The 15094-nt window shown below is 41.2% G+C and overlaps 1 protein-coding gene across 2 annotated transcripts in view; it reads left to right on the forward strand.

Annotated features, from left to right (window-relative positions):
- The window catches only part of Dnm3 (dynamin 3), a 466696-nt gene that overhangs the window by 176376 nt on the left and 275226 nt on the right, over positions 1 to 15094 (forward strand). For both annotated transcript variants that reach the window (XM_038349305.2, XM_038349304.2), the window contains exons 11-12: positions 1792 to 1878; positions 11472 to 11542. In XM_038349305.2, coding sequence (XP_038205233.1) covers positions 1792 to 1878; positions 11472 to 11542 — 158 coding nt within the window. The remainder of the gene's footprint in view (positions 1 to 1791; positions 1879 to 11471; positions 11543 to 15094) is intronic.

Here is a 15094-nt window from a genome sequence, read left to right on the forward strand (position 1 = left end):
TTGTAAGGTTCTTAGCGTATCTGAGGATTCAAGGTGGTGTTTTGGCCTCAGCACACATCTATCTGGTCGCTCAGTTTTCTTCCCTTATATCACGCTGTGAACGCCATGCCATTAGACAGCATGAGGATGTGATTTGAGGGGTTGGGGCAATGGATCCGCAGTTAAGAATGTTTGCACTACAACCAAGAGGACTGCACATTGGATCCCGTTACCTCGGTAGCAAGCTGGGTATTTCTGCAAATGTTTGAGATCTCAACTCTGAGGAGGGCAGAGGCAGGAGTATGGCTGAGGTTTGCTGGCTTTCAGACTAGCTAAGGGTAAACCCCAGCTTCAGGGAGAGAAGCTGCTTTGGAGAGATAGGCGGAGAGTGATGGAGAAAAACACCAACACTCTCTTCTAGTCTGTACATGTACACATGCATGTACAGGTATGACAACCCATCCATGCATAAGCACATACAGTCACATAGGCATTCAGATATTCATGTACATAAATGTAAATAAATATATTAATTAAAAACATATTTTGTAATGGCCATTGATAAGTGGATCTACTTTGATTTGTTTAATATCATCGATACTTAGGTACTAAGCTCCTGTTTGCCTCTTTTTGCCTTTCCAATTAATGTCGTAATAAAAGTCTTTATGATTTTACCTCGGAATCCTGGGAAGTTGTTAGGTTAAAGCATGTGTGTGTGTGAGAGAGGGGGGGATAAAAGGGGAGTCAGGGGAGTTTGTGTATGTATTTGAGATTCTTGGTAAACATTTCCAAATTTGCCTTCATTGACCTAACCTCCCAGCTAAGCCATGCTGGCCTCAGGCTCTAAGTTCACCTGTTGTCTTATAAAAATAACAGCAACAAACTGACAGCATAATATTTACTATTTTCCTCTGCATTATTGCTAATTCAGTTTAATGTTTGCCTTCTTCATATTGACTACTACATATTTATTAACTGAATCTCATCCTTTACTGTTTATATTATGCTATTTTGTTATTATTAATGTATACATGTTTTCTTATAATTGGAATTAGTTATTTACTTGGAATTAGCCATGGGCATGCCTGTTCTTTTCTATTTCCACTATTTCCATCTCTGTCAAAGCTACTATTATTTCCTCTGATTTTTTTCAGGACTCAGAAACTCTTGTCAAGCCTCTGCTTGATGCTCTGATGCATCCACTTAGTGTCTTGGTTAGGGTTTCTATTGTGATCATAGAATACCATGGCCAAAAGCAACTTGGAGAGGAAAAAGTTTATTTCAGTTTACACTTCTACACCATAGTCCATTATCAAAAGAAGTCACGTCAGGAACCTGAAGGCAGGAATTAAAACATACAGCACGGGAGAGCTGCTCATTGGCTTGCTCCCCATGACTTGTTCAGCCTGCTTTCTTACACATCTCACTGGCACCTGCCCAGGGCAACACTGCCAACAGTGGGCAGGGCCCTCTCGCATTTATCGCTAATTTAGAAAATGCACTACCAACTTGTCTACAGGCAAATGTTATGAAGGAATCTTCTCAATTGCCCCAAATAGCCCCAAATAGCCCCAACTTCTGTCAAGCTGACAATAAACTAGCCAGGACACCAGGTTTCAGCTTTATTTCCATACAACGGCTGTCCTGGCTTTGAGGCATCTCCTCCTAGTTGACAGAGCTGCTGGGGTTAATCTGCAGAAGTTCATGTCTCCTGTTTGCTCTCAGAAGGGGCAGCTTGCTTCAGCACCTCTTCTCTGTTTCTATGGTACATTTATTGTGCAGTATTAATGCCCACGTTCATTTTCTCGACAGTTGGCGAACTTCCCCAGACTTTGTGAGGAAACAGAAAGGATTGTTGCTAACCACATCCGTGAGCGAGAAGGGAAGACCAAGGACCAGGTGAGTAACTCTTGCCTGGTATCAGAGCCTTTGCGGGAGTGGAAGGATTTTACCAAGGTGCCTCGTTGTCACCGGTAGGTGGCTTAGTCCTCAATGACAAAACAATGTGACACATAACAATATCATAATTACTTTTAGTTTTCATGAATTGTATATGAGTTACTACTATACCAATGTTCGATAAAATATAAGGACATTTAGCAATGTCTCCAGAAATCTAAAATTGAAAATAAAATCAACAATACAAGTCCAGAGCCAAGTGTGGGAGCTTACACCTACAATCTCTGCTCTGGAGAGGCAGAGGCAGGAGGATTGCCTCAAGTCTGAGGCCAGCCTGAGCTACAGTGTAAAACCTTGTCTTTGAACAAATCAATGACCAGAACAACCTGCCTTCCATATAGGAAGCTCTGTTATTTTCCCCTTAACTTTGTATCACCATCGTGAGTACCTTTCCAGCATGTCCATACCGCTCATAGATGACGGCTAATCTGGAAACATACAATCACATTGTGTGTACCTTTCCAGCATGTACATACCGCTCATAGATGACAGCTAATCTGGAAACATACAATCACATTGTGTGTACCTTTCCAGCATGTCCACACCACTCATAGATGACCGCTAATCCGGAAACATACCACATTGTTTTTTTCATTTAGATGAAATTCTCATGTATTAATGGATTTGTATATAAACTCTAGAATATTAAATTTTTTTCAAACTATTTTTCTTACAGGTTTTTATAACTTGCCTGTGCAATCTACATTGAAGAAAACTAATATTTTAAACATTCAGAGCGATCTTACTAATTCACTTGGCTTCTAAGGAATGACCTTGAAGCCATCTTTGGACCCTCACTGACTTGGAAAGATAATTTTTAAGGGAGGATACTTTATTTGAGAAGAGAAGAACAAATTCTTATGTCAAAATGGCCTTTTCTTAGTTACTTATCAACACGATAATGGAAAATACTAAGGCTTTCAAATGCTCTTCCACGACACAGCTGCGAGCATCGTGTGGAGAGAATACTGGACTTGGGCCATGTGTTCTCTCCCAAGTAACAGCATGTTCTTGTGAAAATCACTTCTTAGGACTGTTGTTGTTTTCATGGGCAGAATTGGGATGTTGTTCTATATGGTTTCTGAGTGCCCCCATAAGTTAGTATTCCAAGATTTTGGGATTACCAGATGGGCTGGAATGAGGAAGGGGGAAAAATGAAGAAAAAGAAAAGAGGAAAAAATAGAGAGTAGATATCCCAGTAAGGGAGACACGTACTCTTGCATATTATGAGTGTGCAGATGGGAGGGGGAAGTAGGAAGTGAGGGGAGTGCCGGAAGCTTGGCAGGCTGGGGCGTTTGTGAGGGAGCCCCGCAAAAACTGCTTTCTCTGCTTGAGCTCAGGACTGATTGGTACTACTTTTTATCAGTGTGCTTTGAAAATTAATTGCCCACTATTTTAATTTCCACTTGTTTTCCAGCTTTTACAATCTTGGATAACATCCCAACATAGAGAAAAGAGGTATTGTAACTCAGCCAGCAATAACTCACAAGCCAGTGAAATGAAGCCAGGAACCAGACATATAGGCCCAAGCTAGAGATCCCCTCTCCCCATCTAATGTCTTGGCTGCTGTTGGACCAATACAGCCCAGTCCTATAAAATCCTGTAATTGTAGCACTTAGGAAGTAGAGGCGGGAGGATTAGGAATTCAAGCTCATTTTCTATTATGTAGCCATTTCAAGAGCAGGCTGGGATACATGAGACCCTGTCCTATTTTTTATTTTCATTGCTTGTGATAAAACAACCCCAACAAAAGGCAGCTTAGGAGAGAAAGGATTGCTTTTGGCTTACCGTTCCAGGTTATAGTCTATCACTGCAGAACACCTAAGGTGGCAGGGACTGGGAACAGCTTGTTACATCACCCACAGTCAATAACAGAGAGAAAGGAATGTGTGGCCCTGCTCTGTCTCACACTTGTCTGATCAGGGCCCTGATTGTGAAATGCCCACACTCAGGGTGGGTCTTTCTACCTCAAGTAACCAAGGAAAAAAAGTCCCTTCCAGACATGGCCACAGGCCAGCCTGATATATTCTATTTCTCACTGAGACACTCTTTCCAGGCAACCCCGGGTCATGTCAAGTTGACAGTGGAAACTTCCTGTCACAGACCTGGTCTCTGTTGGGAACCAACAAGCGGCTCTCTCCTTCTACAAAAAAAAATCAGCTGTGCATACGATCTTAAATAAATAAGATGCTTTGACTTGTGTGTTTTTATCCTATACCATTCAAATGATGACGTGTAAACTTAACTCATAGGGATCCTAAGTAAAATTGATACTGAGAAACGTAGTGTGTTGTTTTGCCACCATTGTGACCTATATAGGTCAGGTGTTGATGCTTCCATGTTTCCTTTTTCATTCTTTCATTTTTTTTGTTTCACTAAAATGACATATTCAGTTTAGCATTCGATCTGGAACAACTAAACTAGGCCCCAGTGTCCAAGAACCAGCCCCAAGAGTCATGGAAGAGTAAGCAGACAGACCAGTGGCCACACAGACCCAAGTTCATACTACACTTGCTTGACTGGAGCATGGTCCTAGCTTACACCAACATAAGGTGGACCCCAAGATTTGCATTGGAAGACATAAGCTTCTAAAGTTACCAGGACTAAAGACATTACTTCTGATGTGACTTTACTTCTTTTATGTCAGGCTAATATCAAAGAGTTAGACACAGTCCTGGCATCAGGACCAGGTCCTAACACTGCCAGCAGCCTAATAGTGCTGTCTGTTCACAGTGTGATGAGAAGCTGTGTGAAGGGGTGGGGTGTTGCCTAGGGCTTCTCAGAGACAAGCATAGTGATCACAGTTTTAGAAGGCTATGGTTGAGTCAAGGGGAATCACTACATACTTGTGAAGTATGGCAGGCTAGCTCATGGTGCTCCTGGAGCTCTAGCTGTTATTAAGATAGTGTCCTCTGAGCTCGGACTACCTGAACCTCAAATCCAAGCTCTAACTCTTACTTTCTATGGAATGTCTTGTGAGTTATTTGGATTCTTTAAAAATATTTAGTGTGTGTGTGTGTGTGTGTGTGTGTGTGTGTGTAGGTTCATGTTTGTCATGACATATGTTTGGAGAAGCCAGCCTGTGAAAATCAGTTCTGTCCATCACGTTATAAAGGTCAAGCTCAGGTCATCAGGCTTGATGCAAGTGTCTTTGCCTATTGAATTATTTCAGCGTCCCCACTTAATTTTTTATATGTAGTTCTGCACCCTTAGGCTAAACAATGGTGGTTAACTCATGGCCATTTTGTAAGGAGGAAATGAGCGATTCGTGTACAGCTCTCTGTTTCTGTCAGTTACTTACCTTTGCGTCACTATGAACATAGTATCCCACAGAAACAACCCAACAGAGGGAAGCTTTCTTTTGTATTCCTTCCTCCTACAGTCCCAAGTTGTGATTCCACTGAAGCTCACTCTGGAGAACCAGTGGATTTATTAGGCTTGCTTACAGAGCAGTGGGGGAGTCGCTGTAACAGGAGAATGGGTGACCTTAAGCAACCGCTTTAGGAGGTCTACACCTAGCATAGATGGCGTAGGGGCTGCTCTGTGGTAGTATAGATGGAGTCTCTTAACCTTCCCTAGATATATCCTCTAGCCCTTCTCAGAGAAGGTTGGGAGGATATTCAGGTAGGGGATCCCACAAACCTCCCCATCCCCTTCTAGGAGGGAAAGGAGCCAATAGTCCACAAACCCAGCTGTGATGATCTGCGGTGAGCAGGTACAACCTAAATTTTGACAAGGCAGCAGTTCGGCTCACAAGGTAGTCCTTTACAGAGGGCGGTTATAGCCTTCAAAGACTGCCCCCTAGTGACACACTCCTTCCAACAAGGATCCTAAAGTTCAGTCTTCCACAACACCACCATCATGTGGGGAACAGGCATCAGAACACAAGCCAGGGAGACAAATTCACACTGCAACACTTCACCCATGCCAGCAAAGGCTCATGGCTTGTCATGACGAAAGGTGCGCTTGATCAAACCATAAGGTTTCTGAGGTCTTCACAATCTAACATTGTTTAAAGTCTAAGGCAGAGTCTCTACTCAGACTCAAGGCTCAAGGAAGTCTTTTAGCTGTGAACTTCTGTAAAATAAAAAAGAGAGTTATGTACTTCCAATACATAATGGTACAGAGCAAAATAGCAGGGAGAGAGGGCAGTAAGGAAAAATTGGACTCAACCGAAACTAAAGCCCAGAAGAGAAAATACACAAGACTCTATTTCCAGCATCTAGGGCATATAATGGCATCATCTGAGTTCCAGTGGGCTCAGGTAGCGTTCTCCATTGTCTTACTTACCATTTTCAGTGCTCAGAAGCTTCTTTTTTGGGCTGGAGAGATGGCTCAGCGGTTGAGAGCACTGACTGCCCTTCCAGAGGACATGGGTTCAGTTCCCAGCGCCCACATGACAGCTAACAACTGTTGTAACTCTAAGATCTGACACTCTCACACAGACCTACACATAGGAGAAACAGCAGTGCATACAAAATAAAAAACAATATATGAATTATATTTTAAAAAAGCTTCTTTCTTGGGCTGGCTCCACTCATTTTCTCTACCTGTTCCAAATGTTGAACAACTGATCCACATTCCTGGCACCTCGCCATCCTGCAGTTCCCACTGTAACTCAGTCACCGTGCTCATGACTTCCTTTTATGTTAGGGTATTCCTGCAAGGAACCTGACCCTGGGATGTGATGCCTGGTCTCATGGCCTTTTCCTCAGAGTATAGTGGAAGCCTCCACGACCCCTGCAAAACATGCACTTCATGGAGAATGCCAAGTTGTACTCTCTGTCTGAACAGTAGTCAGGCGCTCTTTGACTGTGGCTGTAGTGAGTTTGATTGCCGAGGTGGCTGAACACAAATGCACTTTCAGATGTGGCCCTTTGTGAGCAGGGTGTTTCAGAGGCACTTGCTTATCCAGGGGAAATCTTTGAAGTGAGTTTGAAGTTTTATACCTGGGATCTATAATGGGTAGGATATGTCCAATATCTGAAATATTCTTGAGGAACTCCTGTTATCTTGTGTGTGGGTTTTCTTTAATGGCTCCACATTCTCAGCTATTTGTCTGCCAGTGCAGATGAGCTCAGTTTTCTTCCCGAACAGCATTTCCCACATATGCTGCTTTTTGCTCCTGATGCTTATTGTGAATCTCACTAAAAGCAGCCAGCAGTAAACCATACCTAACCTGGCCAGATTCTATGTTATCTTGAAGTCCACTCACCAAATAACCAGTCCTTTATGTTTGCATCCAGTCTTAAAATTTTCAAGACACAGGCCAAACATAGGCAAATTCTTTGCCAGAATATAATAATTATACAGTGTGAGACATTCTAGGGTTTCTCTAACCCATGTCTCCAAATTTTCAAATTCCTCCCATAAACCATTTCTAATGCCCAGGAACTACATGGTCAACTGAGCCACAACAACCCTACTTGTCTAGTGCAATCTTTCAGTATTAGTTACTTTGGCATTGCTGTGACCACACTATCAGAGATAAACGACCTAAGGAGGAAACACTTATGCTGATTCACAGTCTCAAAGGCTTTCAGTCCATTATGGTGGGACGATATGGGTAAACATCACAGCTCATGGTGGTGGGAGCATGCGACAGAATCTGTTCATGTGCTGACAAACCAGGAAGCAAGGACTGAAACTGGAGCCAGGGCTGGTTATAATTGCCAAGGGTCCGCTCCTAGTGACTTCTGACAGCCAGGCTCTACAGCAAGGTTTCAGAACTCCCCCAATAGCACCGTGAGATGGGGACAAAGCATTTAAAGCATGAGCCTGTGAGGAACATTTCAGATTAAAGCCGTAGCATTAACTGGAGCTGCTCTTCATTCACTGGGGCATAGCAGAGGTGGGACAGGATGGCCTTTCCTGACTTCAGAGGAAGCCTTCCTTCCACCTGTGTCTTTGATGTACTGATCAGTCCATTCTCTAAGTGGGGGGTTAAAGATGGGATAGGTGTCTCCCTCTTTTATAAAAGTATTTGTTTATGTGTATGTGTGTGGGGGGGTGTATATGTACTTGTGTGAGTGAGTATACATACATGTGTGTATACAGGTACACGAACTTCTGCATGTACACAGAAACCAGAGGAGAGCATGGGGTATTCTTATGTAGCACTCTCCATGTGTTATTTTGAGGCAGAGTCTCTCTCTGAATACAAGGCTAATGCAGTGGTTCTCAACCTGTGGGTTGCAAGCTCTTTGACAAGCCTCTATCTCCAAAAACATTTACATTATGATTCCTAACAATAGTAAATTCACAGTTATGAAATAGCAATAAAAATAATGTTATGGCGGGGGGGTCACTACAACATAAAGAACTGTATTAAAGGGTCTCAGCATTAGGAAGGTTAAGAACCACTCGGCTAGTGTTTTGTTGGCTAGGCTGGAAGCCAACAAGCTCCAATGATGTCTATGTCTCTCTTAAAGCTGGGGTCACAGGCACATGTTAGATTCCCATCTTATTATGGGTACTGGGGTCCAAATACGAGTCTTCATCATTATGTAACAAGTGCTCCTAACCACTGAGCCACCTGTCTGGTTTTAGGTCTTCCTTTTAAAGTAACGATCTCAGGGCCTGACAGACATTTGCCGCCTGTAGAAACGTGTGGATACTCCTGGTTTGAATCCGTGTAGCACGGGAGAAAAACATGTTTTGGAAATGTAATCATGTTATTGTGGATAAATGTCCCATTTGAATTCTGGACTGTGTGCTGTCTTGAGCCCTGTACTTTTGATACATCTCATCTGATATTAGCCCATTTTCTCAACTCTCCATGTCTCTGAAATTCCTTGAGACATTCCTACCATTTGCTTTAAATTTTTTTTTTTTGAATTATTAACCACCCCTGCTCAGGAAACATTGAGGGGGTAGAAAGAAATCCTCAAAATTAAACATGAAAACTCGTAAATATTTAAGTTTGTTCTTAAAAGGATTTTTAAACATCATATGCACCAGCTATTCTAGATGTTTCTACATTCTTGCTACACGTAAAAACATGGTTTGGTGAGTTACTGCTGCCGTAGGTGATAAATTTATTTTTCTTCAACTAGCTATTCAGTGATTGGATAAAACCACTGGGGGAAACTCTGAGAAAGTGAAAGTGTGAGGGAGGAAAATGTACTCTTTTCTCTTTCCTCCCCCACATGCAACCTGGCCCCTTTCCTAGGGTGAACACAGACTCCCAGTTTCCAGGAATATGAATGAGAACAGCCATAGCTTTTGTTTTTTTCACTGTTTTCCTACACTGCAGTCCAAGTTAATGTGTGTCTGTGTCCAGGGTGCTCATGATAGCTGTGGGCTGCGCTGGCGATTATCTGGATATTTTGCTCTTTATGCTTGAACAGTATATTTGTACTTAAACATTATACTTTATGGGTAAGGAATCTCGGCAAATAAGTCCAGGAACATAATGTTTAAGAGAATCTGACTTGATTAGTGTGAGAATAGAGGTAACACTATAGCTAAATTAATAATAATTCCTCAGTGTTTTTCAAGAAACAAAATTAAATTTGAATCTGATATGACAGTTTTTCATGAAAATGGGATGTTACTTCCCCAATAGTTCCTATGTCTTGGCTTAATTTCTTTTGGTCGTAGAGTAGACCAGGGTGATCGTCTTCATCTGTGTTTTGGCAGGTTTCTTTGTGACTCTCAGCAAGGTTTCACCTTATGACCAGTTCAGATTAGCCAAAAAGTAAAGCCTCAGATCCCATGATGTTGGGTACCACATGAGAAACAATCAAATCTGGGCATGTACCAATTACACGGGAGAAATGGCTTCCTTTAGAAGAGACTATTCTTCTAGCTTGATAGTTAACAAAATTAAAGCCACAGACATTTCCTGGGCATCTATTTTGCATATCATGCTTAGTTCTGGGGATAAGGTGAGGAACAAGACAAATATTGTCCCTGCTTCTGAAGATATTGGATGCATTTAGGGCAGGTATGACTGTAGACTGTACCTGCTTCTGTTGAGACAGTCACCAAACAATAACAACAAAAAAATAACCAATGCAAATAATTCATCACATTTGTGGTAAACACACACACAGAACACACAGTTACGGTTAATGCCTGTGGATATAATTAAGTTATTGTATGGGGATGTGGCCTGGGCCTGGATAAGGGGAGGAAGGGGTGGTGAGACTTAGGAGGATATTCCTAAGGAAACACCCATCTAGGAGTGTTGTAAGGAGCATCATGCCTGTTGGCTGCCATGCTGACACTGGTGCCCTTGGTTACCGTCAGTGAAGATACACAGGGTAAAACACTCACTGTGGATTTAGAAGCAGCCCAGCTGGTAGAGTTTTTGCCCAGCATGTATAAATACCCGGGTTTTATCCTCAGCACCAGAGATGGAGGCAGCAAGGTCAGGAGTTTAAGGTCATCCTTACATACACAGTGAGTTTAAGGCTAGCCTGGACTACGTGACTCATTTCTCTTCCCCCTCGTCTTCCTCTTCTTCTTCCTCTTTCTTTTTTAAAGAAGAGGTTAAAAAAAATAAAAAAATGAAAGTGTAGACAAGGCAGGGGTTCTTAAATTTTTTAAAACTTGTCACCAAGTCTCAGTATCCAAAAAAGGATATTACACAGTTAAAGGAACAAAAAGAAACACAGTAAGAGAAGTTCCTATCTGAAAATCTCCAGAGTAAAGCCTCCATCTGGCAATTTCTGCTTGTCTACCCCTTCTTGCCTCACTCAGGCCCTTGGTTCCCCACTGAAAATTTTCCAACAAAGAGGCCTTCCGTATCGCTGACACATGATTTATAGACATCTAACAATGAAAACATTTTTGTGTTGCCTCAGACATGTGCTTCATCCATTTCTTCATAACACCAATAACTACGTTGTTCAACGTACTAGTCCAGGCCCCAGAAATTGCAAGTAACCTAAGAGGGGGCACTGTGTAGAATATGCCAATTCTCCTCCATGTCAATTACTAGTAGTGGACAAGACATGAGGCAGCGTACAGTGGTGGACCGTAGTGATGTGTGATTCAGGCCAGGGAAGCATCCTTTATTGAGATGATGTTTTAAGTGAACTTTGGCTGGAGTTTTAGTCAGATAATGAACTTCACTCATCTGAAGCAGTTTCTGTTTTTCTTTCTGTATTTCCTTTCCAAGTTGATAGATGAAATATTTCTATTATAGAGGGTGTTTAAAAAGAAAAGGGTGGAAAAAGTGAAGAAAAGTAAGGGGTAACCTTGCTTGTATGTGCTTGCCTTTCCTTAGAACATAGCCTCTGCTTTAGCAGAACAGAATAATTCTAGGTTTGGGGCTATGACAGCAAGAAGTTCATATGTCTATGAATTACAATGCGCTTCTCTTCACAGGATACGCAGACTTACCTGCCACAAAGGATTTTCACTTACAAAGTTAGAGTGCAAAGGACTCCAAAAGAGAAAAATTATCTGTTAGTCTAATCAAAAAATCACTTTAAAAACTAAATACTAAGAAGTAACTGGGCAATTTTGCATTTGAGAATTTTTGGGGATGGGTTGTCATGACAGTGATTCTCTTTGTCTTCTAGGTCCTGCTACTGATTGACATTCAAGTCTCTTACATTAACACCAACCATGAAGACTTCATCGGCTTTGCAAAGTACGTGAGACAACCGATTGTCCTATGCATTCCTACTGCTGCTTTATAAACACATGCATTATTGATTTCCACACCAGCTCTGTTGCCTTTGGATAGGACAGTTTGTACCAGGATAATTCTGAGCCCACCTGCTGTTGAGTCCCATAGTCATGGAGCAAGGAAATTTACTATTCTCTTGATAAAGATGGTAATTGGGTTTCTTGTGCAGTATACAAAGTCAGGTGTCTTCAATACTCATTATATTTTTGGAAGGTGACCTTCAAATTTGTACTTGAACTCCCAAAGAGGAGCAAAAATAATTGAACATTAAAATTCAAGGTAATATTCTTTCTTCAGTTAATTTGAAATATCAAATACAATCCCAGGTGGGTGTAGTGATTCACACTTGTAGTCATAGCATTTGGGAGGCAAAGTCAGGAAGGTTGTTGTGCATTGAATTCTAGCCAGCTTGAGATGCAGAGTGAGTGTGTGTCTCAAAAATCAATAAATAAAGACATATAAATAAAACTCAAATGAACAACTCATAAGATCCAAAATATTAAGCTGTTTAGATTTCCCTACACCAGAGGCCTTAAGACAACAGCAACAACATCGTTTCAAAACTTAGATGTGGTTTGTTGAGATGATCATATTCCTTTTTATAGAAAGTATATGATTTACATACATTTGTCTATATTGCGATTCGTTACAGGTCATGTATACAAATAGTTATTCACTGTGTTGTATTTTATTCTGAGTTCATTATTTTTTCTTGCTTGTTAATGGCACTAATATTTGTTATGTTTGAAGAATCATGATCCTAGTTCTAAAATGGCAAGCAAGTAGTTATAATCTAAAGAGTATAAAATAGTGCCTATTTTATATTAAACATAAAATAGAAGAGACTATGTGTTTTTACTTGGAGCATATGTTCAAGAACAGGGACAAGGAAAATAAGACACAGCAAAATATCAACCCAATTTATTTTATTATACCCAGACTTGGAAGAAATATACCCAGACCATATGATCTAAACTAAATAGTGTCCCAGGAGATGTATAGGCATGTGTTAGGCAGGGAAATCTTAATTACCCAAAGAAAACCATCATGTCTGATTGAGGCTGTAGCTTTCATAGCTGACATAGTGGTATGAGTCTAGTTCTCATCAGGTGACTCTTATTGTTGAGAGGTGCGCTTGTGTTTTCTGGCCATTCTCATCAGTGTGCTAGGGTTAACTTCTCAGAGCTCTGAGATAAATATGTTTCTTTGTCCAGTTGTCCTTTCAGCTACCCTGACCATTCCTCCCTCCAGATAGGCATCTGATTTATGACCCTTTCCTGTAAACCTGTCCTCTCCTTCTTGCTCCCATGCCCCTCCCCATTTTCTGCTCATTTCGTTCTGCAAAATCACTTAACCTCCAACATATATCTCTTCCTTCTTGGTCTAGAAAGATCTCTGAGAATTTCTTACAGTTCTTCTTTAAGTCAATGAACTCCAGGTGATTCTATTCTAGTTCCAATAGAGAAGAAATAAAGACAAAGAAATTATGATCTGCCTTTCAGAAGGTTGTCTAGTAAGTGACAGGTATGTAAGACCTTAACACAACAAGGTCTTCATTTGTCTCACTGGCTTCTCTGAGGAGTTTAAAAGATGAACTTTTCTTTCCATCATAGAAGTAACCAGAATGCTGCCTGCAAAGTTGATTGTTCTGATGGGCAAATGCCAGTTAGAGTCTTAGAAACACCTGGCAGCTGTGCACAGAAGCTAGATGCAGTGTGTCAGAAGTGAAAAGGATGCTACTGTGCCACCTCAAGTCACACCCCGAGTCAAGGAGATGGAGCGGAAGCCCAGTGCCTTTTGGAAGGGTTCGAGACTTAAATGTATCACAAAAACATTACTACAATTTACATTTTACTGAACACACTATTTTTTTTTTCCTGAGACAGGATTTCATGTACAAGCAGGCTAGCCTTTAACTCTTTATGTAGCCAAGGATGGCCTGGACTCTTGATCTTTCTGCCTCTGTTTCGTCAGGTGCTGCTTAGAGGTGTGGGAAACCCTGCCCAGCTGAATCCTTTGTCCCAGATCAATATCTACCTGTCTCCTCTCTGTGTCTTTCTGTTTGTCTGTCTGTCTATTTACCTTTCTCTGTTCTTTTATTTTCTTTCTTTTGATAGGCTAGAGTTTATTTCTTTTCTCAATAAATTTCAGATTTTTTTTGCCTCAGAGGCTGTAGGACTATACTATTAAATTGATTTTTAGGTTTTCAAAGAAAAATTTCAAATGTAGAACCTTCAGACATGGCCTTTGATGCAGTCTCTCTCTGGTACAAGAGACGGCTCCTGTTTTTCAGAGAGATGGCCTTTATTGTGTTAACGGGAAAGAAGAAGAGCTGTTAAAACTTTCTAGAAGACTGGAAATATTTCCTCCTCCAAACTTGCTTTTAAAGAACTCGTCTGGGAGCCAGCAGTTGGGTCTTTTTTGTTTGTTTGTTTGTTTACTGGTCTAACAAACGAAACAAGGACGAATCCCTGTCTTATGTTCCCCTGAGAAGATAAATCAATGAAGTTAGAAACTAGTTGGGAATGTGTTAGAAAACTATGGTGTAGTCTGTTAGGGCTAGTCCCTCTCCCCTCAGTCTCTCTCTCTGTCTCTCTATCTCTGTCTCTCTCTGTATATCGCCCTCTCTATCCCCTATCCCTCTTTCTGTCTCCCCTCCCTCTACTCTTCTGTCTGTCCCATTCCCCCCTCTCCTTCCCCCTTTTCCTCCCCTTTCCATACATTAAAAACAAAAGAACTTGGTATTGAGACTTACAGTTCTCTCTCTCTCTCTCTCTCTCTCTCTCTCTCTCTCTCTCTCTCTCTCTCTCTCTCTCTCTCTCTCTCTCTTTCTCTATCTCTCTCTCTCATGTTGTGTGCATGTGTGGGTATGTAGGTCATGTGCCCATGCACATATATGTAAGGCCAGAGGAGGTTGTTGGTTGTCTTCTTCTGTCATTCTGTGTCTTACTCCTTTTAAGACAGGGTCTCTGAGCTGGAAGCCCACCATTTCTGCTAGACTGGTGACCACTGAGTTCCAGGGAGCCATCTTTTATCAACTCCCAATGCTGAGGTTACCAGCTCTACAGCCTTGAGTCGTTTTTTGAGTGGGGACTGAGGATTTGAACTAAAGTTCTCATGCTTGCACAGCAAATTTCTTACCCACTGAACTGTCTCCCTTGCCCCTACTGTTACTTTGTATTAAAATTTATCATAACTTATATATGATTATATCTAGAATGTTTTTAGCTGTTAATTTCATTATCCCAATGATAATACTTAATTTTTCATTAATATGTATTAACTGTACATATTAATGGTTCGCAGCATGCTATTTCAATATATGCATACAGCACGTATTGATCAAATGTAGCCTCCGTTTATTCTGCCCCTCATTTTCTAGTAATCCCATCAAAGATAATGTTTTGCACTAAGAATCAAAGGTAAATGTTCTTTCCATTTGTATGCTGAGTACATTTCAGTGTGACGTGGGGTAACTATGAAGATGAAGAAATGTTCATTTCAAAATCACTT

This window comes from Arvicola amphibius, chromosome 12 (genome assembly GCF_903992535.2).
Source record: "Arvicola amphibius chromosome 12, mArvAmp1.2, whole genome shotgun sequence".
In the NCBI taxonomy this organism is placed as follows: Eukaryota; Metazoa; Chordata; class Mammalia; order Rodentia; family Cricetidae; genus Arvicola; species Arvicola amphibius.